The sequence below is a fragment of the Hypomesus transpacificus genome, chromosome 8, assembly GCF_021917145.1.
Source record: "Hypomesus transpacificus isolate Combined female chromosome 8, fHypTra1, whole genome shotgun sequence".
NCBI classification, from domain to species: Eukaryota; Metazoa; Chordata; class Actinopteri; order Osmeriformes; family Osmeridae; genus Hypomesus; species Hypomesus transpacificus.
The window spans coordinates 11,243,076-11,268,841 of NC_061067.1; the positions used below are offsets into that span (position 1 = coordinate 11,243,076).

A 25,766-nucleotide genomic window follows, 5' to 3' on the forward strand; every position below is an offset into this window, starting at 1 on the left:
AGCATCCTCTTCTGTTCCCATGGCAACCATCAGGAAAGGATATTGAACAGCAGGAACGTGAGGGAAAGGAAGGAGCGTGCCTGTCTTCACACACTTTTTAAGACACACACCTACGCACACATTCTTACACACAAACACACACACATTCTCACACACACAATGCAGTGTATGTACAAAGTAATTAAGTATGCCAGTATGGAATGAATCCTGTACCACATCTTACAAATACAGAAATGTGTTTGTGTAGATCCGAAGAAAAAAAGAAAGAAAGAAAAAGATAGAAAAAAGGGGCGGGAGATAATGTTAATTCGTAACATTACAAATCAAACACCGATAAGGTGAGGTTCTTTCATGTTCAGGGTTCTCTGTAGGGTTTAAATGTTGTTTTTGATCCAGGGTTCTAATCAGTCATTTTTGGGTGTACTGTGGTTGCTGCAAGGGAACACACTGTTTACATAAAGGATCCTGTTACATTGTGGGAATAAATTACATTTAAGAGGTTGATGGAGAGTTTATGAAACCAAAAACACGTATTTGACATCAGGCAGTTAGACAGTCAGACAGGCAAGTAGACCTTTTTAGGGTCATTTTAGGTCATAATCTTCCATTGTAATATCTGCCAAAACAATAATTTATCAGATATTTGACGAAAAAAAAGAAAACAAAAAAGATATTTATGGCAGAATTCAAACAGAAATGTTTCTGTTAAAGTTTGGATTTTAGGGGTAAAGACATTTGATACTCAGTTTTAAGTACCAATTACCCGCTATTAGATAATCCATGTTCATTCCCTCTCCTCCAGGCGGCTCTTCCACGACCTAAGTATTTTGACAGCATTTCGCCTCTCGCCTCCCCTTTCGAGGCTCTATGATTGCATTCCTGTCTTTGTATTTAAACATCCGGGCCTTCCCACCGACTGCGCTTAATGTAGCTCCCCTCTCCAGAAGCCATTTTGGACTCAGTTCAACTGCTTGCATGAGAATCCCGGACTGTGTCCTCGGCCAGCTGCAAGCATACTGTCGTAAAGATTACGCGCGACGCTGGGAGCGAGACGTTACATGCTTGTTGTTAGACGTCAGATTTATTTGACCTCGCTGGTTTTATGCCCGGGACTAAATCAATCATTCTCCAATGGATTTGTTTATATGTTAAACTTATTTTTAGCAGGGGCAATTGTGTAGCATTAGAGAGCTAAACACACAAAAGCAACTCTCGTGGACATTGTAGGGCCTCGGTGCTTCTCGGCTCGCGTGTGTGTTGTGCGGATCATAATTTTAAATGTTTTCAAAGGAAAAGAGACTGAAACGGAGAAAATCTGGTGTGTTTCTTTTTAAATAAAGGAATATGTTTGCTTCTTGGCTGACTTCTGCTCTTCTTCTGGGAACTTTGTGTGCAGGTGAGTGTTTATGCAATATCCCCTGCTGACTGAGTTGGAATTGTCACATAGGGCTGTTGCAGAATGTATCCAATGTGGATTCGAAGCGAGATTACTGATTTTATACTATGGCTTTATACTACCGTTTGCTGTAGATTAGGCTACACCGATGTATCCACGCGTGGCTTTCTTGCAGTGTAGGCTACTGCTATTTGTTATCATTTTGTAAATGCATGGTTCAAATGGCAACCGAACAGTCCAATTTAACAAGCAGGTTTAGCTGCAAATTGTTGTTCTCCTCTGAGCTTTCGTGTCCTTTTGGGCGCCCGCTCGGTCGCTAGTAGGCAAGAGATCAATAGCCTAGCTGACTGCCATATACCTACATTTTAATGTATGCGACTTATCTGTAGAAAATCTCTAATGCTCAGTGGTTAAATAATTTCATAAATTTATAAACTATTTTGTTTTGTGTGCGTGCGTACGTGCGTGTGTGTAAACGAGCGCATCTCGCGAATCAGGATGAAATATGAATGAAGAAACGGTCATGTGGCCGAACTGTGTAGGTAGCTCTAGTAGTAATTGGGCTGGAACAAATGTACAATATTTTGAATCAGGCAACTATTGTATATTGTGTGTGGAATTCACGTAAACATTGTTGATATAACATAATTATAGTTATGTCAGTTGTTATTATAGCCTAGTTGTTCTTACAAAATAATTCCGCTTGAAATAAACTGATTGTGGATTTTGGTTGTAACGTCTTATCTACGTTGTGATTTCTGTCATTCGGAAATGGTTAAAATGTTTCCAATCTGTTCATGTCGTGCATGTTGTTATAACGTTATCATTGTTTTATATGTGTGTGTTATTATTCATTGAATCTAATGTATGTGGTTGTTGATCAGAGTATTATGCTCTCAAGCGTACAGGCCGCCGTTATACGGTAGGTGTGTGTTATGTAGGGTGCCCAGTTTGTGTTTCCAGTTCCCCACTTGTTTGTATGGCGTGGGGGAGGGGTGTGTGGAGGGGGTACTGGTGCCAGCAGCTCTATTGTGTATGTTTTCGCTTTGCACAAGTAGAACCTCATCTGTTTCAGCTGTAAACGGTCACCTGGTGGTGAGAACATTGTTCTCTATTTGTACAACCCCAGATCTTTTGTGTAGCTTTCGAGTGGCTCCATTCTGTAGAGCTAAGCAAATCTTATCTGCTAGTCAAATCTTAGTGTTGACGCATTCATTGGCATTTGACTCCAGGGCACCTAGTAATGGGGAGTGTAATGTCTGTGAAGCAGGGTAGAAACTAGACCAATCACCAATCCAAACCTTCAATGTACTCCAGCTGACCCTTCAAGTCACACAGCCTATACACACACGCTTTTCCACTCTCTGTCTATTGTCATTCCTATATAGTTATTTTACATTATATATCCTATGTGTGCTAACCACAGCCACGACCACAACTCTGTATCACCTCTCACCACCACAGCCATTACCACAGCCGCCACCACAACCCCCACCACCCTAAATCCATCATTACCACAACCATCACCATGACCTCTGCCACAACATAACCATCACTGCCACGACCATAACCACCATGACCACCACCACAACCACGACAACAACCACAACCTTTGACCACCACTACCCCCACCACAACCACCACCATGACCACAACCATCACCATAGCCACAACCACCATCCCAACCACAACCACCCTCACTGTGACCACAAACAGGGCTGGCTGGCATGCTATTTGACTGGTAGGCTGGCTTACTGAGCAACTGACTGGTTGTCTGACTGACTTATTTTCTGGCTTGCTTGCTGTGAAAAGAGATGCAAGGTTCATAGCTGTGAAGCTTCTTGAAAACAGTTTATTTAGTTAAACTACTGTCTCCTGAGACGCTAAGGAGCTGGTTATGAGGGCCTGAATACAGCTGCACAACTCTTGAGTTTCCCTCCAGCCTGAAATTTCTCTATTCTTTGTTCCCTCGTCTAATAGACCAATTTTCACCATACGTCACACGACTGTCAAGCTGGCTCAACTGCGCATGTCGGTTGCAAAAGACAAACTTCTCCCGGGTACAATAGACTTGAAGTGTCAATCAGGTCATGATACATCTCTGTCCACTGGATTACAGGGCTTGACATTAACTTTTTGAGGCAGTTGTCCTTTGGACGAGTACCTTCACTTGTCAATGCACAAAAGTCACTTGACCCCGATACCTTTAAATAGCCTGACCAAGTGATCGGGCTAAACTAGCCTGGCTAACGGAGGTCGCTTTCTCAGGCAAATGACGAATGAAACAGGCGCCGTTAAAAAAAATTAAATATGCTGGCTATCTTCAGCAGGCTCGTATCTATAAAACTCAGTCCTCCATGACGTTTCTGGTGTAGAATGGAGGGAAATACAACATTGTGCACACTGCCAGTGAGCGACGAGTCTGACCGAGGCTGACATGACGTGAAGACATGATTGCTGCTCGACTATACAGTCTGTACCGGGCGACATTCTCACTTAAATTACAAGACTTTCGTGACCCAAATCAAAATTCTGATGTGACAAATCAAAGGGGAATCGCTTTCTCTCTTAAAGGCTGTCCTCAACTTTTTTGGTCTTTTTAAATGTAACTATTTGTATGATCCGTTTGCTGTTATAAATGCTATCCTTTCCCGGTTTTCTGCCACCACTTTGCGCACGCATCTCAAATGTTTACAAAAAGCTCTCGCTCTCGCTCTCTCTCTCTCTCTCAATTCAATTGGCTTTATTGGCATTAAGAAACAAATGTTCATATTGCCAAAGCAACGGTGGAACCACAGAACAATATTAACCAAACATGGCAAATTCAGTTGAAAGATTACTGTAAAGGAAACTTTAACATAACCTTATTATATATTATTATATATAATATATATATATAATATTATATGTTATTATATATACACATACACGTCAGTCACACACTCAGTATATGTTGTGTGTGTGCTTTGTTTGCGTGCATTGTGTGTCTAGGTCACTCACTGTCTCTCAGGTTGTGGCATATTGATACATACTGGGCAGCAAGGTATGCCCTGTCTCCTTCTCCTAGGAGGATTTTTACCTTTGAGAGGTCACTAAGACCTTTGAAATCTGAGGTTACAGAGTGGAATTTGTTCCAGTAACCATTTCTTAAAGCACTGAATGTTTCACATTTAAGGAGGAAGTGCATCTCTGTCTCAACCTCACCTGTTGAACAGTGACCACATTTTCCGTTTTCTTTTGGTTGCCATGATTTTTTGTGTCGTCCAGTTTCAATTGCCAATTGGTGGTCACTGAGCCTGTACTTGGTTAGGATCTGTCTCTGCTTTCTATCTCTGACAGTAAAGAGATATTCTGCCAGTTTATAGTCTCTTTCTAAGGCTAGATAACATTCTAATCTACTTTGGCTTTTAGTTTCTTCTTTCCAATGTTCCCGGTAGGTTACTTTACATTTTGTTATAATTTGATTGACTCTGATAGGTGTTTGGAAAGCAGTGTTGGTGTGAGACTGGTCAGGGTGTGTCTGAGTGGGGGCAGTTAGTCTCAGCACCAACTGACATAGGGGACTCTTATCTGGGTTCAGCTCTTGGGTTTGGAGGGCTTTGGAATGGAGGGTGTCTAGAGGGCTGGATTTAAGGTGATTGAAGAAATTTAGTGCTCTCTTTTGGATATTAATAATCAACGGGTATCTGCCTAATTCTGCTCTACATGCATTTGTTGGCGTCTTTCTGTAAACATGTATCTGCAGAATTCTGCATGTAGGGATTCTGTTGAGTGTTTGTCCCAGCGGGTATAGCTATGATGACTGAGTGGACCCCATACTTCACTACCATACAGCGCAATGGGCTGGATTACACCATCAAATATTTTAAGACAGATTTTAATTGGAATTTGCAAATTATAAAATGTTCTTCTAATTGCATTTAGGGCTCTTCAAGCTTTTTCTTTTAGTGCATTCACTGCCATGTTGAAACTCCCTGATGCTGTTTTGGTTAAACCAAGATAGTTATAACTCATAGCATGTTCAATTACTTTATTATTTATAATAAACTGGTATTTCTCTTCCTGGCATCTGGGGCGTTTTTGAAATATCATGATATTAGTTTTCTTCATATTTATTGCAAGGGCCCAGTTTTGACAGTATTGTTCAACAATGTCCAGCTGTTGTTGTAGTCCTTGTTCGCTGGGAGACAGTAGGACAAGGTCGTCAGCATAAAACAGAGACTTCACCTCTCTGTCTAGGAGGGAGAGGCCAGGAGCAGTACATTGATCTAGCTTAACAGCAAGTTCATTTATATATATATTAAATAAAGTTGAACTTAAATTACAGTGAAGAATTTCACTGTAAATTTATTTTGAGTGAAGAAATCAGTTTGTTTATCCCCAATTTTGACAGCATATTTATTTTCTAAATACATTGATTTAACCAAATCATATGTTTGGCCCCCTATACCACACTGTAGGAGCCTATAGTAAAGCCCTTCATGCCAAATAGAATCAAAAGCTTTTTTGAAGTCAATAAAACAAGCAAATATTTTACAATTTTTTGTTTGGTGTACATGTTTGTTAATTACATTGTGACGGGTATATACATGATCGGTGGTTCGATGTTTTGGAACAAAACCAATTTGATTTCTGCTCAAGATGGTGTGTTCATCAAAGAAATCTAGTATTCTTCTATTTATTATACTACAGAATAGTTTACCTACACAACTACTGACACAGATGCCACGGTAATTATTAGGGTCTGATTTGTCTCCATTCTTGTGAATGGGGGAAATGAGCCCTTTGCACCAGATGCCAGGAAAACTTCCTGACTGTAAAACAATGTTGAACAACTTCAACATTGCACCCTGCATCTCTGGAGTGCTGCATTTAAGCATTTCATTAGTAATGCTGTCTGGACCACAAGCTTTCCTTGACTTGAGAGATTTTGTTTGTTGGGTTAATTGAGTTTTTCTTTTATAATACATTGATCTGAAATCATTTGATTGATTGGTATGTCTTTGTACAGACTTTCAAAATGTGCTCTCCAGATGTCACCATTTTGGATGGGTAATGCTTGAGGTTTTTTTGTGTTGAAGTTGTTCCACATATCCCAGAATTGATTTTGATTAATTGGATTCTCAACCTCTCTCCCCCTCCCTCTCTCTCTTTTTTCCCTTGTGTGTGAATATATTACATAAACTACATGAAGCTCGAATCGCCATTGGCTTGTCAATTTTTTTATTTTACTCGCCAGACGTTTGACATGAAATGCATGAACAATGCAACTGAAAAAAAGTAGATTTTCTGTCTCAATTATTCTTTAAATTGCATATGGATTAATCTACCCCCCAAAAAAATTATTAAGCGTTTTCTGCTCTGACTGGAGCTTTTTTGCACCATCTCTTTGTGTGTGACGAGTGCCGTAAGCAAGTCGATCTTTTTGTGAGAGAAAGCGACAGAGGGAGTGTAGCGTTTTACCTTCGCTAGCGACAAAAAATCATATCTAGCGACGAGTGACAAATCTAGACTAGCGACTTTCCATTACTTTGGCAATCTCTGTTTTCATTGTTGAGCAGCAGCAAAATAACCAATCCTTTGCATAGCAGCCAATCATGTTAAAGGTCACATGATATGCTGTTTTTGGATGCTTTTATATAGGCCTTAGTGGTCCCCTAATACTGTATCTGAAGTCTCTTTCCCAAAATTCAGCCGTGGTGCATAATTACAGCCACTACGAGCAGTCCCACAATGAGCTTTCCTCAAGACGCGCTGTTTCTGTGTCTAGCTTTAAATGGTAATGAGAGGCGGCACCATGCGCTAATGTTTACAATGGATGTATTGCAATGGCTCGTAGCCCCGTGGCTGTAAGATGCCTCAAATTGTCCAAATTCTCGTCTGATCACCCTGGTTTGCAGAGGTGCACACTCAGTCATTTCAATGAGGGGAAAGGCGGATATTGCGCACGCCATAAAAACAGCAGAATGGTTATCCAAATAACAAAGAAGTGTTACAGCATGTGTATTCACACATATACTGTACTTGATGCTACCAACCTTTACATGAGCAACAGTAGCTCAGCTGTTAGCTGCAGAGGTAATGTTACAGCCACATATTATATACACACTATTTTATAATAGTCTAACGTTAGACCGTTTCTGAGGAGGTAGCACTAACACTAGCTCTACACATTAACTACAACGTTACAGTAGGCTACATAGCTACACAACTAGTGCTAAGTTATCAATGAAATATATGAATTCAGCTAATTAATTTAAGAAGCTCCTATTAATTTAGTGTCATATCCATATCATTATTCTGGTTTCTATAGCTAGGACCTATCGTAGGACCTATCGTTCCTACAAGGAATTACGTTTACTAGCCTACTACTAGGCCAAAAAAACGTTAAAAGTTAGCAGGTGTATAAGATTACGCTACCGACAAAATTGACCTGTAAATAAATACTGTCACACTGGTAGTTGTTGCAGTTGATTGCCAAACACTGCATTCTTTGAGTCCACTTGGACTTATACAGGTACAGTCTTCGTTTGACTGTTTTAATCGTCTGCGAGCAAAAAAAAAGGCTACTCCCCAGGGTACTCGCGGCTCTGGAAGTCCGTTTGGCAATCCTGTATACATGGGAAATTGTAATTAAGGGTAGCTCCTTTAAACACCGGCTATAGTAGGTGGCCTTTACTACGCTGTGTTTACCTCAAAAGCGGCCGGCCGCAAGTAGTTACATCTGTTTTGTAGAACCCGGAAGAATAGTCTTTTTTATCCTCGAGAGACATCATGGCTTGCAAAAGAACGAAGCGTTACATTTGCTCAGTTTGGATTTACAAGGAAAACAAGAGTATTTTTTTAACTGTGAAGTGTCTACATTTTATTTTGGCTAGTTGTTACTTTGGAAAACAACTAGCCACAGTGGCTGGTGAGCCATGTGTTAATGTTAATGTCAAGCGCTGCCTACCAGCCATTCAGAAACATCACCAGCACCCCCCCTCACACACAAATTTGAGAGCCCTGTAAATCTATAACATAGAAATTGTAGTTGTGGTGATCCTTAATATTCGGTGGGTGCTAGTAAACTTTTGCTGGTGCTCCTAACTTTTTTAAAGTTGGTAGCACCAGTGCCACCAAGTAAAAAGGTTAATTTCAAGCACTGAGTGTTTGTTTGCACAGGCATGTGTTTGTTTAACTTCTACTCCATTCTCATGTTGTCGCTGGACCAAGTGATGGCATATAAAAACCACAGTGGTTAGGCCCAGGTCATCCTTTCTTTCTTTCTTCGTCCTCCTTCCCTCACACACTGTGTGTGTATGGGTACAGACCCCCAGTAAGCATGTTTTTAGTTTCAGATCAAAAGTACAGAGAGTACATCAGTATGTAGTATGTCAGCTCTTGGTCAGGGTCTGGCAGAAGGAAAAGTAGGGGATGGAGGAGAGAGGTGGGTTAGACAGAGGTGAGAAGGTGGATAGGTGAAAACTGAACTGCTCCAGTAGATTATAGAATAAAGCTATTACCATATAGCTGCTGACCTGGGGTGGCCTCCTCTACTCTTTTCCTCGTCAGACCAGAGAGTAAAGTCAGCCCCCTATGTGGTGAAGGAATGGAGCGAGGGGAGGGAGGAGATAGTGTTTTCACCGTGGGGATTGAAGACAATCCCTGAGGACCATGCCCCTCCCATAGAGGCCCTGCGTCTAGAAGTGGGGGCCTGTCTGGAGGGTGTGTGTATTAATAGGGGAGTCCCTTCTGTCTGGGCCCCTGTGGAGTGCTCCCCCCTGCTCCCCATCTGTGCTTTGAGGTGTCAGGCTGAGGCTCTGGGCTCAGAGGGGGGTGGTGGGTGGGTTTCAGAACAATTCTATGTAGTTGGTGGTTAGACAGCTTCCAAAGGTCACTGGTGATTACATGTATCACTCACTCATTCTCTCAGATTTTCCAGCACTATCCCTCTCTCTTTTACCCCCAAAAATGCATTTAGCAGATACTTTAGTCAAGGTTTCTCACAGAAAATCTGTTAGTTAAGGTGGTAGGGTGGGGTTTGCCGGGGGGGAGGGGGGGGGGGGCTAGTTTGTGTGATACACTAATGCGATAGACTAATGCGTTCTGCAGAGAAGGGAGACTGGCGTTTGTCACGGTTTGGACAGAACAGAGTAACACGGCGGATATCGCTAATGACGTTAAGGCGGCAGACGCGTTGCTTAGGCGGCCGTCTTAGCTGCAAAGTGCTGCGGGAAACCCTGCTTTAATTCAAAGCAACATACATAGTGCTTATAGTAAATGCAACAGATACTCCTGTACCAGAACTGCACAGTTCTAACTAGGGATGGGACTTTACAGGAGTTTTCATGTTTGACTATTAATAACGTTATAGAACAATTAATCGATTATTTGCTAAGGCATGACGTCACCCCACCCATGTTTTTTTTTAACAGGTTGCGATTGCAACGAATCACTGCCTGGCTGCAGCATAGACCTTTGAAAAATGAATAAATAATAAAGACTTGAATCCATCCTTTTAAACGTCAGGCTTCTCGACCCTGGCGGAAGCCTAATTATTTGACAATTGAGTTTTATCTTGACCTACGTTACTTAACGTAAAACTTTGCACAAGAATAATAACAAAACATGTCTTAATGCCATATTAAATCATTGTTTTAAACTGACAGTTGTGGCAACTTATTAGCAAGATGTAGGCTATAGCTACCTTACAGGCTATCCTACTTTCTTTAGCTCGCTTGTCATCCGTCCTCCTAGCAAGTGTAGCCTGAATGGTTTGCTGCTGGAGACCTCCGCTGGCTTCGATGGAATTTACGTTTGGATGTATATTTGTTAAATCATATATTAGAGGAGACGTTGTACTATTGTCTCCTCTGAATAAGAGCATCTGCTAAATGACTAAATGTACTATGGTAAGTAAATACAGCGTCACAGGAACTGCAGTTGACTTTATCTTTTCTTGAGAAATGGTCCCAAACTGCACTTCTCCTAGCCCGCTTCGTCTTTGCTCGTCTGGTGTAGGAAGCCGCGCTCACGCAAAATACCAGAATATGTTGTTCTCATAATGAGCGACAATACAACGATTATTCATTAGGCTTGGATTTTTATTCGAATGAATTCTTAATGAAAATTAATCGATCATCGATTATTCATTACCAACCCTAGTTCTAACAGTATTACAGTGGTTAGTGGTCTGTATTTTGACCAGACAGTGCAAATCTTAACTACAGTATTACATCATTTTGGTGATAGGACAGTATAACATAATCTTTACAGTATAACACAACTTAACTGTTCTCTCCCTTTTGTCTCTCTCCACCCCATCTGTGTGTATTTATTTTTATTTAACATTTATTCAACCAAGAAAAAACCCAATTGAAATATAATCTCTTTAATCACATATTAATAGATTTAGAGATTAAATAATGTGTGGACCACAATTCAGTGTTCATGTGAGAGAGTGAAAGCAGGCCAGGGAGTCAGACAGGGTCAATGAGGGCAGGGTATTGTGATGTTAAACTAGCCAGCTATTTGTGGTGTTTGTGTCTTTTCAACAAAGACTGTCTGGTATTGCTAGTTCTGCAGAACTCCCTTTATTCAATAAGATTCCACAGGAAATTGGATAACACTGAGGAACAGCAGTGAACAGGCAATAAGAAGTCCCTCGTCACTTTTTGAGAACTGAGAGAAACAGAGGAGGTTAAAAGGGGTGGAGGGAGGTCTGAATTTAAGGGCCCTAACTTGCACCCAGCGCAATTGAGTTAGTCAATGACGCAAGTGTCATTCCTAATTTCCACTCGACGTAAAGCCAACTTTTCCCTCCACAGATGCACGTCGAGATGACTTTGCGCTCCCATGGGCGGTTCAGAAAAATGAGGCGTGTTCTGGTGCAAACGTTCCCTGGTGCTATTTTGCAGTTTCCAAAAAACAATTCCGCCACTGACCAGGAAAAACGTGGTCTAATGTCAGTGGCGTATTATTCAGATGCTACTTCAAGGGCGCAAGCTTGGTCTGTGCGCACTGCTGGCGAGGCCAGGGTCTTCTTTTTCCGAAGCTACATTACATTGTTTTGATTTATGGCGTGTTACATTTCTTCAATGATTATAAAAAGATTTTCGTGAGACATCTCTATGTATGTGAACTTTATTTGTAACAATTGTGGCAATTTCCTCCCACGCCTATTTAACCGAAGCTAATTTAGGTGGGTTTCTTCTCCCATCCCCATCAGGATCAGAATCAGAATTCGGTGTATTCGCCATGTAGCCTATGTTACACAAACACAAAATGTCATGTGGCAGAAGGGCGCGCATAATACACATATAGGGCCTACCGTTTCTTAAATTAAGTAAAAAAGTTGAATAGTTCAACAAATTCTAAGAACTTACCAATAAAAAAATATAACAATTTAAAAAATACAATATATATAAAAATAAGACTTTTAATGAGCAGCATGAGCAGGCAATTTAGTGCAATGAAAAACTGCTTTGCCTTTCCCATACAATGTCATTTCTCTATCTTATAAGGGCCCTGAGGAGAACGTCGGTCTATTTGGCTGTGAACCGCTCCTGGCGTGCGCCTGGCAAATGGAACATGGAACAAGCGCTGCTCTTAAAGGGAATGTGAGATGACGCTCTGATTGGTTTATTGCACGTTTTCCAAACCACACCCATTAGTAATATAGCTCCTTCAGACCATCCCATTTTAGATTTTATACATTTATCCCGCCGGTATAATAGCAACAGGGGCGGAGTCCCGCCCCAAAGTTACTTGCGCTTTGCGTTTTGATACTTGCGTTTCAGATCGTCAAAATAGGGGGGTTAGTCTCTTCTATACCTGACTCCCCATCCTTCCATTCTTCGAGGCAGATTTGCTCAAGGTTCTGTGGACAATGCTTTGTGCACCGCAATTTTTTAATCGTGCCACAATCCGATTGAGATCTGCACTTTGGCTATGCCATTGTACAATAAAACTAGGCAATGATTTGTACTGATAACAAAATTGTGATTGTATAAATCTACCTTCACTATGAAGATAAAATAGTGTCATAAACTGGTAAAACTGTAAAACTGGTTGTTGACACAGAATAATGATTTATAGCTTTGAAATTCGATTTTCAAAGCATATTTTTTAAACAAAATTTACATTTAGTCATTTAGCAGACACTCTTATTTACAAAAGCAATCAAAAAAATATCTTGATCGTGGTCGTGCTTTAACAAATTGGCAAGAAAAAACACAATTTCTGAGATTTAAGTCTTAAATTGGGGTTTCTCTAACATTATAAAGTCCAAAATTTGCTCGAAAAAACGATTATCATATCTATAAAGTTGCAAGTTTTTCACAAATTGTTGTCTTAAACAATTGTGGTCAAAAAACGACAGTAACAGTAACCAATTGTTATTTTTTCCTTTGGTATCCAAAATGGTATTAAGTACCTTGAAATTTCACTGGTGTACCATCTACTAAATTCTGGTACCGTGACAACTAGGGGTGGGAATCTTTTGGTACCTCTCGATTCACTTCTTGGGGTCACGATTTGCAAAAAAAACGATTCACGATTTTTTGGAATCACCATTGTTTCAATTTTTTTTTACAAAATGTTGATTAATATGCTTACATTTGATTCCTGTTTAGTGTTTCTTGTTTCTATTTGACTGTGATAGGGGTTAAAGGTCCTATGACATCAACATTTCACTCATTCATCTATCAGTAAAATGAGTTCCCCTAGCCTGCCTTGGGTCCTGCAGTGGCTAGAAATTTTGATAGGTGTAAACCAAGCCCTGGGTATTCTTCTCCTCCCTAGTTTATCAGGTAGCAGATTTTGTGTTTGATAGCAGTTTCTGGGATCATCTCTTCCTGATCAAGAGACCCCCGTCCTTTCTGCTTGATGGGATCCTCTTAGTGCTGGACTATGAGAGCTGGCGTATGGAGATGTTCCAGCCTGGGTGTGGAGGCCTGTGTGTATGTGTGTGTGTGAACATTATTATGTAAAATAACCTGATCCATATCATTAACCTTCTTTGTCGTCAGCACACACACAGGGGTCATAAAGGGTCACATAGACACACACACTTCCATACAAATGCTAATGAACGCTCCATGTCATTATGAATCCGAATATACTCCAGTCTGCAAGAATAGAGCCACGTTATGGATCTCAACTCGACTCAACGCTTTTTGATGGGTGGAGAAAACAATATTCTTGAGTTCGATTGGTTGAGGGGAGGCTACAGTTATCTGGAAGTGATAAAACCAGACACACACACACAGTCTCAACCCAGAGAGAAAGGACAGTACTGCACTCTCTCTCATCTAGTCCTTGATTGTCCAGTATAATGTGTGTATGTCATGCTCCTAAGTATAGACCACCACCTTATTGTGAGTTGTTGTACCTCTCTCCACCTTCTAGTACACACCAGAGCTGTGGGCTTGTCTGCAAGCGCTCAATGGTGTTTTAAGCCCCCAATGGCTCCTTAGAGGCAGCTAACCCTAACCTCAACCTTAAAACTACCCATCCCCTAGCTGCCTGGAAGGCGCCGTTGGGGGCTTAAAATACCAAACACCTCTGTATGCCTGTGTGTGCACTTGAATGTGCATGCCTTTGTGTGCATCCCTGTGTGTGTGTGTGTGTGTGTGTGTGTAAACAAGGGTTTGAATAGGTCTTTCTCTGGGGGGGGGGGGACTCCCTCATTGCCCATCACCTAGCAACCGTAATGCACAGATTGGTGAGAACATCTGCTGTGTCCAGCATTTGGAAGGTACACAAACACACACTCATACACATATAACAAACACACATGCACCTAAAACATACATCCACACTCCTCCTCAAACACACACAGTGGCAAGTGTGTGTATTGAGGGTAGCTCAGCTCTGCCTCTCACCAGGACCTCACTCTGCTGGGGTCACAGGTCACATCTGGGCTCATTATTCCGTCCCACTGCCCCTCTCCCAGTACTGGGAGACCCGCTGGCCACCCTACCCAGGCTACTCACAACCGTACTCAGTGATCTCAGTTAGTGTAGCGGGTAGTTGCGCTCTCATCAGTGCTGCTTCCTCCTTATCTTTCTGCATACTGGGACTGGAACTTGGGTCCTCTGACCACCACCTTTAACAAACACTGCTTCAACCAGCAACCCCACCGAAAGCCAGCTCTTCGATGGCTTCGGTCGTCGGTGAGTTTAACCAGTTAAACCCGGTTACACAAGCATGCCGCAACTACTAACCAGTGACGCCACCAAAAAGCTATCTCTTCACAGGCACTGGTGGGCTGTACTGAGGAGAGGCTTTACCAATTCACCTTGGCTACACGTGCGACTTTGTGGCCAGCTCTAAACCCCCTCTCCCCTCCCGCAGGATGGAGCGGGGCGGAGCGGGACACGCGCGAGTGTCTGTACTACAACCACAACTACCAGGTGGAGAGGACCAACCTCAGTGGCGTGGAGAGCTGCGAGGGGGACCAGGAAAAGCGCTCGCACTGCTACGCCTCCTGGAGGAACAGCTCTGGAACCATCGAGCTGGTGAAGAAAGGCTGCTGGCTAGATGACTTCAACTGCTATGACAGGTCTGTGTGTGGATGTGTGTGTGTGCGCAGACAAGCTCTTTGGCCCCTGGTAGCTGCGTTCCACACATTGGAAATATTCCACTGGGAGATTGACAGGTCTGATGGCTCTGGAAACACCTCAGGTCGGTTTAGACAAGGTCGTCTAGACACACACTCTCACACAAACTCACACACACCCTGATGGACCAGCTTATGGACAGGGCTTATTCCATGACCCAACAAACTCAAACATGTAAGGGATAATGCCCGACGAGGTGTCCAATATCATCTGATAATGGACGATGCGGAGGCGTGAACCGTCCGACGCGCAGCGGAGGAAGGTTGCTTCCGCCGAGTCCATTATCAGATGATATTGGACACTTCGAAGGGCATTATCCCGCTTATACCATGGTCACTTGCCAACGATTTTTTTTACAAACATTAATTTATGTTTTATAGGCGTTTTGCAATAGAAATCTAACGTTTTTCAACGTTAGCCAACTCTGATATTTATAGTCCGCTCAGCTCATAGAACCAACACCGGCTTTCCTTTGGCTGAGCTATTAGCCCAAAAGCTAACGTGAGTATTCACCCAGACCATGGTATAAACACAGACAAACTCAAACATACACACATACCGAAAACACTCAAACATACACATGCACTCCTAGGGCCCTATCTTGCACCTAGCGCAATCGACTTTGTCAACAACCCAAGTATCATTCCTAGTTTGCACTCGACGCAAAGCGGACTTTTCCCTCCACATACGCACCTCGGGAAATGAGGGAATGAATTTGCGCTGCCGGGGGCGGTTCAGTGAAAAAAGGAGGCATGTTCCCTGGTGCTATTTTGCAGTTGCCGAAAAACAATTCCGCCACTGACCAGGAAAAACTTAGACTATAGTCAATGGCGCGTTATTCAGATGCTATTTTAATGGCGCAAGCTTGGCCCGTGCACACTGCTGGCGAGGCCAGGGTCTTCTTTCTGCGAAGCTACTAGGGGTGGAACGGTACACTGAAGTCACGGTTCGGTTCGTACCGCGGTTCAGACATCACGGTTCGGTACGAGTTCGGTACAATGGGGGGAAAAGCAAAACAAAAATGCAGAAGCAGGGCTAGACAGCAAGACAGCAATATCAGCGAGCCCTCAGCATTAGTACCGCAGCTAAAAGTCTAGGAAAGTTTAGGCTATTTTTCGCTATACTTACTCTACGAACATTCATATTTAGCACTAGCGTTGCATAGGCTACGTCTTTAGTGCTGCTGCTGCTGCTAGCTATCTCTGACTCACTCAGGCACAGCTCGGCTACACAGGTGGCGGCGCCAATCAGTTTCAGAGCTAAGGCGGGGCTACAGATTGTCCCTAAAGAACACAAATATCTTACAGTAGTTCCGCATTACATTAATTAATTTGCACGCAAGTTTTATTAAATTTTACACTGTGTATTTTCCGTGTAATTTCACGAGCCGAACCGTGACGCCCGTACGGTTCGGTACGAATACATGTACCGTTCCACCCCTAGAAGCTACGTTACATTGTTTTGATTTATGGCGTGTTACATTTCTTGATTATAAAAAGATTTTCATGAGAAATCTCAAGGTATGTGAACTTGATTTGTAACAATTGTGGCAATTTCCTCCCACGCCTGTTTAACCGAAGCTAATTTGTGTGGGTTTCTTCTCCCATCTCCATCAGAATCAGAATCAGGTTTATTCGCCTTGTAGCATATGTTACACAAACACGGAATTTACTGTGGCAGGAAGGTGCAAACAATAAACATATACGGGTCTTAAATTACGTTAAAAAGTACAATAGTTAAACTAATTCTAAGAACTAAACAATTAAAAAATATTAAATAAAATATAAAATATATATATAAAAATATGAATAAATATAGCTGCAAGTAGCGATGCGGGTTCCGCCACAAATTATAAAAATGTGCATTGTATAAGGTCAACAGTTGGACAACAAGAGAGCAAAACTACTTAATGTTTGGCCAACAACAATAGGCTGAAGGGGGATTTGAAATCATGAGCACAAGGTTACAAGTCAGTCTCTCTATCCTCTCTGCTACACACCTACTGTTGAGATATTATTCATAGAAAGGGCATAGTATTAGCTTTTTATAGGATATTGAAAGTCTTCTTGAGTTGATCTCTTTCCAGAATCTCAGTCAATGCACAACTAACAGTAGACATGTGGGCAACAGAAAGAATGCGAAAATAGCTTGTGAGGGTACAGCAGTCGACTCACTGGTTCCATTAAAATACACAACATGCACAATCAGGGTGACCAACAAGATTATATTAACTAACAAACAATAACATTACAAACATCTAACGGAACGAACACAACAACTGAAATCCCTCGCACGGCTGTTGTAACCGAACAATTTTCCACAAGTCTTTGCGTTTTTGGACATGCCGCACTGCATGCTGTGTACCCAAGGGCGCTGACGCTGATTACCTAGCTGTGCTCCGACTGTGTGATATGAGTATTAGCTTTGGTCATCTTTGGGACAAAAGTTAAGAAATGGTTGACATTTAAAGGTGAAATTGCATTAAATTGCGCATTATATTTCAGAATGATGTCTGCCTGTTTAACTAAACAAGTAATCAAAATGTTGACAGGCCAAAAGAATGTGACTGGATTCAAACCTGTGACCTTGCACTTTGCAGAACAACGTTTCAATCCATTGAGCTACCCGCAAGACTGAGAGAGTTTCAAGAAACCATCGGTCAAAATTATATTTGATTTATTGACACTAGAGTGTTGCTTTCGTCAACGGAAATTATGACTAAATATCGTCGTCAACGAACCTTTATCAAGTGACTAAAACGAGATGAGACGCAACGTAAATGCTGGTGATGTGACGATGACTATAATTAAATGTACAATGCAATATCGTTGACGAATAAGAACGAGACGAAATGTAGTTTACAAAATAAAAATGAGACGAAATGTTACAACGATATTTCGTCTTGTTTAGTCGCGTTATTTTTGGTAGCTAACTCATGAGGCTGTGCTTAATGTGTCTCATTTTAACGTCAGCTTTAGACATTAGCTTTAAACGTTAGCCACTGGAGCTGAAACCGACTGAGAGTCTGAGACAAACGTGTGTGACTAGCGTGTGTGTGTTTGTTTGTGGGAGTGTAAAGTGGTTTACCATGTGTGACTAGTGTGTGTAGCTACTGTGTGTGTGCGTGTGTATTTGTTTGTGTGAGAGTGTAAAGTGGGTTCTTAGTTCCTAACTGACTGACTGCATGTGTACTAAGCATCCCTTGTTGGCCAAATAATGTAGCTAGTTTTGTCATTCACCTCACACTGAACTGAATTTGGCATCAACAACATGACTTTGAATACCTTATTCTAGACCAAAAGGCCTACAAAATGTTTTTGGCATTAACATGCCTCTCGAGACTACTGCTTAGACTACCTTTGTTTTGATTAAAAAGAGACTAAAATAAAATGTTCCTTTACTTAAACTAGACAAAATGTCTTCAGTTTTCGTAAATTAAAACTAGACGAAAATAGTCATGGATAAGTCTGACTAAAATAAGACTAATATGCTCAGACTTTTAGTCGACTGAAACTTGACTAGACTAAAAAGAGATGAACGTGACTAAAACTAATAAAAACTAAAATGACAGCTTTACACAAAGACTAGACTAAAACTCAAATTAAAACAGGCCGCCAAAAACAACACTAATTGACACAAAGAAAATAAGGCAATGTGTACATTTACATAAATACACCTCTTTCGGCCATTTTGTATTTGATTCCATTGTCCCAAGTAACGTTTTAAAATACATCAATTCTACATATCCATTAGCCTGGCTGCCAGCCCAACTCATCCCCGCCCACAAAAAATGTGGTCGGGAAGTTGGGTCTGGGGGGGCACGTTTGGGGAAAAACTATGTCCGAACAGGAGCTGTTTGGACCAATAAAATTGTCAGGGCGGGCTTCATACGATGATGGACAGATGATCAACAGTAACAACGTCACGAAAGAGCGCTTGGGTCTATCCAATTGAGCGAAGAGGCATTTGTTTTACGAGTTCGGTTGAAACACGCCCCATAGTCACAGCCCAACGGAGAGTTATCAGACTTATATTCTGACTAGAATTATGAGTATGACAACTTCAGGCTACATATCCGTTCAAAATGTCAAGTCAATTGGACCTTGGGTTCAAGAGAAAATGAATTTTTAAGGTTTTACCAAATAATCACTGTACAGGAAAATCCATCATGGCGGACCTTATGAGTCCTTGAGGCTTTTTAGTTTTTCATGAAAAATGAGGCATGCGCACCAAGTTTCAGAAGAATTGGAGCAATGGGCTGGAAATGCCATCACTTAGAAAATTTGACTTTTGGGCGTGGCCTGTGGCCCCTATGGTCTGATGTGGCCCATATTTGGTGTGGGGAAACTGTCGTGGTAGTTTTTGCAGACAATCAATTGTTCAAGCTGAAGTTGGGTGAAGTATAGAGTTAATGTTTATTTGACGTAGGTTTAAACATAATAACGTTAGCAACATAACATCATCAGCACACAAACATAAGACAATAACACAAAGACAATTCCATACAGCTCCATCTAGCATTCTAGAATGGAACCGGGAGAATCCAGCCCACCAGCACTACTCAGCTGATGGCCCTGAACCCCCAAGAACATTCTTCAACAGACCATTTTATAGATACAACAGTTCTCAAAAGCCATTGGTCCATCCTACAGACCTGAAGCTATACCAATTCTCTTCTGTCATTGGTTAAATCCTTAGAACAATACAGTTGAATCCACATTTTCTTCAGACCAACTGTCTCTTCCCCCCAGGTGACAAGAACCCTATCAGGTCACCCAGACTTCATGTCTCTTAGACTTCATGTCTCCTAGTTAGGTGTTATAAAACTACAGGTGGCATCTCTACCAAATGGAGTTGAATTAACATACATTGTATCAAGCTTCTTCCTGAAACACATTCATTGTACATATAGGCCCAAAACTTCTTTCACAGTACCCAGTTGGATGTGCCAAATTAGAATATTTATGACCGGGGACTTTTTGAGATATTGGGGTGCATGGAGAAGTATAATAAGTATACTAACAAAAACAAAAGGTTTCCTCCTACCGGAGGGGAGGAACTCTAATAATTTGAATGAGCAGCATGAGCGGGCAATTTAGTGCAATGAGAAAACTGCTCTGCCTTTCCTGTACAATGTCACTTCTCTATCTTTTACGGCCCTCACGAGACCGTCTGTTTCCTCGGCTGTGAACCGCTCCTGGCGTGCGCCTGGCAAATCCGCCGTTATAATAGCCATCCGCCATGTAACAAGCGCGCCTGCTCTTAAAAGGAATGTGAGATGACGCTCTGATTGGTTTACTGCACGTTACTCCCAAACCACACCAATTAGTAATGTAGCTACTTCAGACCAACCAATTTTTGATTTGCGCCAGACGCAAAGTCATTTATCCCACCGGCAAAATAGCAACCGCGCCCGAGTCCTGCCCACAAAGTTACTTGCGCTTTGCGTTTTGATACTTACTTTTCAGATCGTTAAAATAGGGCCCCTACACTCAAACATACACACACATCACAGACAGAGCTCCTACCCTTCTCAGAGGTGAGCCACCTGAAAGTCTTATTAGACCAGAAAGTACACTGGTCCACACACTGGGTTTGATGGTGGTCTCTCCCCCCCTCTCTCTCCCACCCCTCCTCCCTTCCTCCCTACTTCTCTCCCTACTTCTCTTACTATCTGTCTTCCCTCCTATCCTCCTTAACTCTTAACTTTTTCTTCCCCCCCTCTCTTTGCTTCCCTCTCTCTCTACCCTCCCTACCTTCCTCTCTCTTCCCTCCTTACATACCTCTGTCTCCCTTCCTATCTCCTTCTCAGGCAGGAGTGTGTGGCGACAGAAGAAAATCCCCAGGTGTTCTTCTGTTGCTGTGAGGGCAACCTGTGCAACAAGCACTTCACACACCTGCCTGACATGAACGGACCAAGTAAGGGTGTGTGTCTATGTCTCTGTTGGTGTGTGTGTTCCTAAGAGACAGGATAGTGTGGTAATGCTCCCCTGGTTGCCTTCCCAGTGATCAAGGCCCCGGCACCCAGCGACCACTTGTACAGCGTGCTGGGGTACTCCCTCCTTCCCATCACCCTGCTGTCCCTGGCCCTGCTGCTGGCCCTCTGGATGTACCGCCACCGCAAGCCTCCCTACGGCCATGTCGACGTCAATGAGGTATATGAATACACACTCCTATGCAGATGCAGGCACACACACAGTGTTTCTGTATTCTTTCTTGCTCTGTCTCTCTCCATGTCTTCCTGAAGGGTTGTCTAAATGGGTTGTCTCTTAACGTGCCAGCTCTCTCTCTCTTTCTCGGTCTTTTTCGCTCTCTAAAGCCCTCTCTCGCTGCTGCTCTCACTTTTTTCTCTCTCGCTTTATGATTTCCGTTCTTTCTTTACATTTACATTTAGTCATTTAGCGGACGCTCTTATCCAGAGTGACTTACAGTAAGTACAGGGACATTCCCCCGAGGCAAGTAAGGTGAAGTGCCTTGTCCCGGGAATCACACCAGCAACTTTCTGATTCCCTAACCACTCAGCCATCTGACCATCTTTCTTCCTCTCTTTGTTTTTCCCTTGTTCTCTCTCTCATGGCCCTTTCTTATGTCTTCCATACGGAGGCCATTTTGTTCCAGTCTGCCAAGCAGGCTAGGCAGCTTGGTGACAGTATGCCGCCATCTAGAGGTGCTTGGGCAGCACTGTGGTTAGTCACATCTTCACTGACCAAACAACACACGCTGTTAAACCTGATGTAGATGTGTTTTTGTGTTCCCCAATCCATCAGGACAATGGCCTCCCTCCCCCCTCGCCCCTGATGGGACTCAAGCCGCTGCAGTTGTTGGAGATCAAAGCTAGGGGGCGATTCGGCTGTGTGTGGAAGGCCCAAATGATGAATGAATACGTGGCTGTGAAGATCTTCCCGATCCAGGTATGGCTACCCACATGGCAGACTGCCGTCCATGTAGAACGTCAGCTTTCCAGTGCAAGTGAAAGGTGGTTCTGCTCCATGTAACCGTCTCCTCCCAGTTCTCAACCTGGTTCTCAACCTGGTTCTGCAGGACAAGCAGTCATGGAGTAACGAGCGTGATGTGTTCTCCACGCCGGGAATGAAGCATGACAACCTGCTGCGCTACATTGGTGCGGAGAAACGAGGAACCAACCTAGAGATGGAACTGTGGCTCATCACTGAGTTCCATGAGAGGGTGAGGAGGGGGAGACATGAGAGGGGTAGGAGGGAAGGATACAGAAGAGGGAGGAGGGGGAGACATGGGGGGGGGGGGAGAAGGAGGGGGGGGGGAGAATTGAGAGGGGGAGGGGGGGATAAAGGCAAGAAGTCCTGACTGATGTTTTGTGTGTGTGTGTAGGGTTCCCTAACAGACTATCTGAAGGGGAACGTGTTGAGCTGGCCTGAACTGTGCCACATAGCAGAGACCATGGCATGCGGCCTGGCTTACCTCCATGAAGACGTCCCTCATTGCAAAGGGGAAGGGCCCAAACCAGCCATCGCCCACAGGTGAGACCCTGACCCACAGTCACCATGCACAACCCCGTCTGAGTTGAGTAGCTTCAGTCCTCTCATCTCTCTATACCTCCTACCTCTTTCCCTCTCTCTTACCCTCTCATTTATATACCTCCTACCTCTCTCCTTCTTTCCCTCCTCCTCTCATCTCTATACCTCCTCCCTCTGTCTTACCCCCCTGTTCTCATCTGTCTCTCTCCCTCCCTCTCTTCTACCCCCCGCCTCTTGTTTGTCTCTATCCCTCTATTTTACCCCCTCCTCCTGTCTGTCTCTCTTTCTCTCTCCAGGGACTTTAAGAGTAAGAATGTGATGCTGAGGACAGACCTATCAGCCATCATTGGAGATTTTGGTCTGGCGGTACGGTTTGAACCAGGCAAGCCTCCAGGAGACACACACGGCCAGGTGGGTTACAACCCAGTGTGTGTGTGGGTGGGTGTAGGTGTGTGTGTGTTAGGGACCATGACTACTCTTTGTGTGGATCATCAACGGTTCGTGTGTATATGTTTGCGTGCGTGCATACATGTGTGTGTGTGCGTTTGTGCATGCACGTGTGTGTGTAGGTGGGGACCCGTCGCTACATGGCTCCCGAGGTTCTTGAAGGAGCCATCAACTTCCAGAGGGACGCCTTCCTGAGGATAGACATGTACGCACTGGGCCTGGTGCTCTGGGAGCTTGTGTCACGCTGTAAAGCTGCCGACGGTGAGCTCTCTATCTCTCTCTCTCTCAACACTCCCTCAAGGCGTGAATGTTGCACTTTTATGCCTTCCACAGAACAGGGGGTCATTTTTGTACCCGCATTGAGAATAGAGCCCGACCAATAAAGGAGTTTTAAGGCCGATACCGATACAAATATTTGGTGATTTGAAAATCAGATATTTCGATATATCGGCCGATATGTATAAAAAGCTTTTACAAATCCAGAAACGTGTAACAAAACAAACAGATTTTCTTAACACTCTGCCTGACTGGATCAGCTGGTTGTAGGGTTTTGGGCATTCAAACACGAATGTTGCTAACCGGGACGTGAAGAGTGCCCTATGGTGGACAAACTATGCTATGCAACACCAACACTCATAACATGGTTGAAGGGAGTTTCGTCCGTTTTTTAAAATATTTTATATATATATGAATTTATCGGCCATTATGAGCCTTGATTTTGAACCTTGTTTGTTTGTTTGTATTGTTAAGGCATAATAAAAATATTTTTCTTTGGATTTTTATCGCCATTATAAATGCCAATACCAATAGTATGGAAAATGACAAATATCGATATATCTGTCAGGCTCTAATTGAGACGGCAGTAGGGGTGGTACACTGAAGTCACGGTTCGGTTCATACCGCGGTTCAGACATCACGGTTCGGTACGAGTTCGGTACAATGGGGGGAAAAGCAAAACAAAAATGCAGAAGCAGGGCTCCAGACTAAATAAGCGCAGCTAGTTCTGGCAGGGCAATCGGGCAGCGCGCGTTATCGGGGACGTAAGGCGTCTTACTCCACCTTCCTTACTCCACCCACTACCACACCCATGTAGCAGCGCATATCCATTGGGCCACGTCCGATAAGGCGTCTTTAAAAGACGCGCGGATATGCACACACTCACCCCGGTCGTTGTATGATCAGTGCTGCTGCCACCCTCCACCGTCCCCTTCTCCCCCATGCTGTCTGTGTATCTATCCAACAGGGGGATTATATCTCTATTGCTCCCTGCCTCATATGTCATGTATGTATGTGTTGCATCGAGGAGGCAGGGAGTGCTTCCCTTAGATCATCCACTCCGCCAAAGTCAAATCTACATGTCCATGTCATGTAACAATAAATGCTCAAATCTAATACGTGATTGTCTTGACTGAACTACTGTACATGCAAGTCTTAGCTAAATGTATGACGCACTTGTCGATCAGTCCTCCTACACCACGACACGATAGGCTACTAGCTGAGCAACAGCGCAAACACAGGCAGGGATACAGTAGTAGCAACGCCGGCCCTGGTCCCTTACATATACAAAACACGGACGTTGATGGAGCGCGAGTTGTCAGCTGCACCCTCCGTTTCACTAACGACTGATGGTTGGACTTCTCGTGCTACCGAAAGCTACCTCACGGTGACTGCTCATTTTATTGACTGAGTGGGAAATGAAAGTGTCAGTTCTACAGACACTGCGTCAGTTCTACAGACACGGCCCCTGTATGAGCAGCACACAAGCACCCACCTAGCTGAGAAGCTACAGAAGGTCGTGGCAGAGTAGAAACTAGAGAGGCCTGGAAATTTTGAACTTATTGGGTGTGTACAACGTCAGCACACGTTAGAAACAACTCATAGTTATTACGCTCTGGATAAAAGCGTCTGCTAAATAAATGACTAAATGCACGTTCTAGTAAGACAGCAATATCAGCGAGCCCTCAGCATTAGTACCGCAGCTAAAAGTCTAGGAAAGTTTAGGCTATTTTTCGCTATACTTACACTACGAACATTCATATTTAGCACTAGCATTGCATAGGCTACGTCTTTAGTGCTGCTGCTGCTGCTAGCTATCTCTGACTCACTCAGGCACAGCTCGGCTACACAGGTGGCGGCGCCAATCAGTTTCAGAGCTAAGGCGGGGCTTCAGATTGTCCCTAAAGAACACAAATATCTTACAGTAGTTCCGCATTACATTAATTAATTTGCACCTAAGTTTTATTTAATTTTATACAGTGTAATTTCAAGAACCGAACCGTGACGCCCGCATCGTATGGTTCGGTACGAATACATGTACCGTTCCACCCCTAGACGACAGTGGAGGTAATCACAGGGCCGAATCACGTCTGTGTAAAAAAGAGACAGCTGTAATGGAGGAAATACACATGCTAGACATTAATGTCCCTCTGATTCCAAAACGCCTGCATTCTGTTTAACATCACACACAGGTATCATTATGCCAGCGTGGTTTTGTTCAGTGAGGGGTCTTCTTTACGGCAATATAGGGAGATCTCTGTTTAAAAGGGGCTTGTGTGTGTGTGTGCAGGTCCTGTGGATGAGTACATGTTGCCATTCGAGGAGGATATTGGGCAGCACCCGTCCTTGGAAGAGCTTCAGGAGATTGTGGTTCACAAGAAGATGAGGCCTGCCTTCAAAGACTGCTGGCTCAAACACCCTGTGAGTTAGCACACTGGCCCACACAAACACAGACAGCACGGTCAGCACTAACACTACCACTAACAACATGTATGATGCATATGTGAATGCGGTGTAGTGTGTGTTCTGGTGACCTAGCGCCCCCTCCTG

At 43.3% G+C, this 25,766-nt stretch overlaps 1 protein-coding gene across 2 annotated transcripts in view; it reads left to right on the plus strand.

Moving 5' to 3' along the window:
* The first annotated feature begins 939 nt into the window (after positions 1 to 939).
* LOC124470079 (activin receptor type-2B-like) overlaps positions 940 to 25,766 on the plus strand; it is a 30,258-nt gene continuing 5,431 nt past the window's right edge. Inside the window, exons 1-10 of one of the 2 annotated variants that reach the window (XM_047023789.1) lie at positions 940 to 1,396; positions 14,735 to 14,942; positions 20,813 to 20,925; positions 21,007 to 21,155; positions 21,768 to 21,911; positions 22,042 to 22,185; positions 22,348 to 22,496; positions 22,790 to 22,904; positions 23,063 to 23,201; positions 25,507 to 25,637. In XM_047023789.1, the coding sequence (XP_046879745.1) occupies positions 1,345 to 1,396; positions 14,735 to 14,942; positions 20,813 to 20,925; positions 21,007 to 21,155; positions 21,768 to 21,911; positions 22,042 to 22,185; positions 22,348 to 22,496; positions 22,790 to 22,904; positions 23,063 to 23,201; positions 25,507 to 25,637 (1,344 nt within the window). In that variant the 5' untranslated portion in view covers positions 940 to 1,344. The remainder of the gene's footprint in view (positions 1,397 to 14,734; positions 14,943 to 20,812; positions 20,926 to 21,006; positions 21,156 to 21,767; positions 21,912 to 22,041; positions 22,186 to 22,347; positions 22,497 to 22,789; positions 22,905 to 23,062; positions 23,202 to 25,506; positions 25,638 to 25,766) is intronic. The other variant, XM_047023790.1, reaches the window with a different exon arrangement.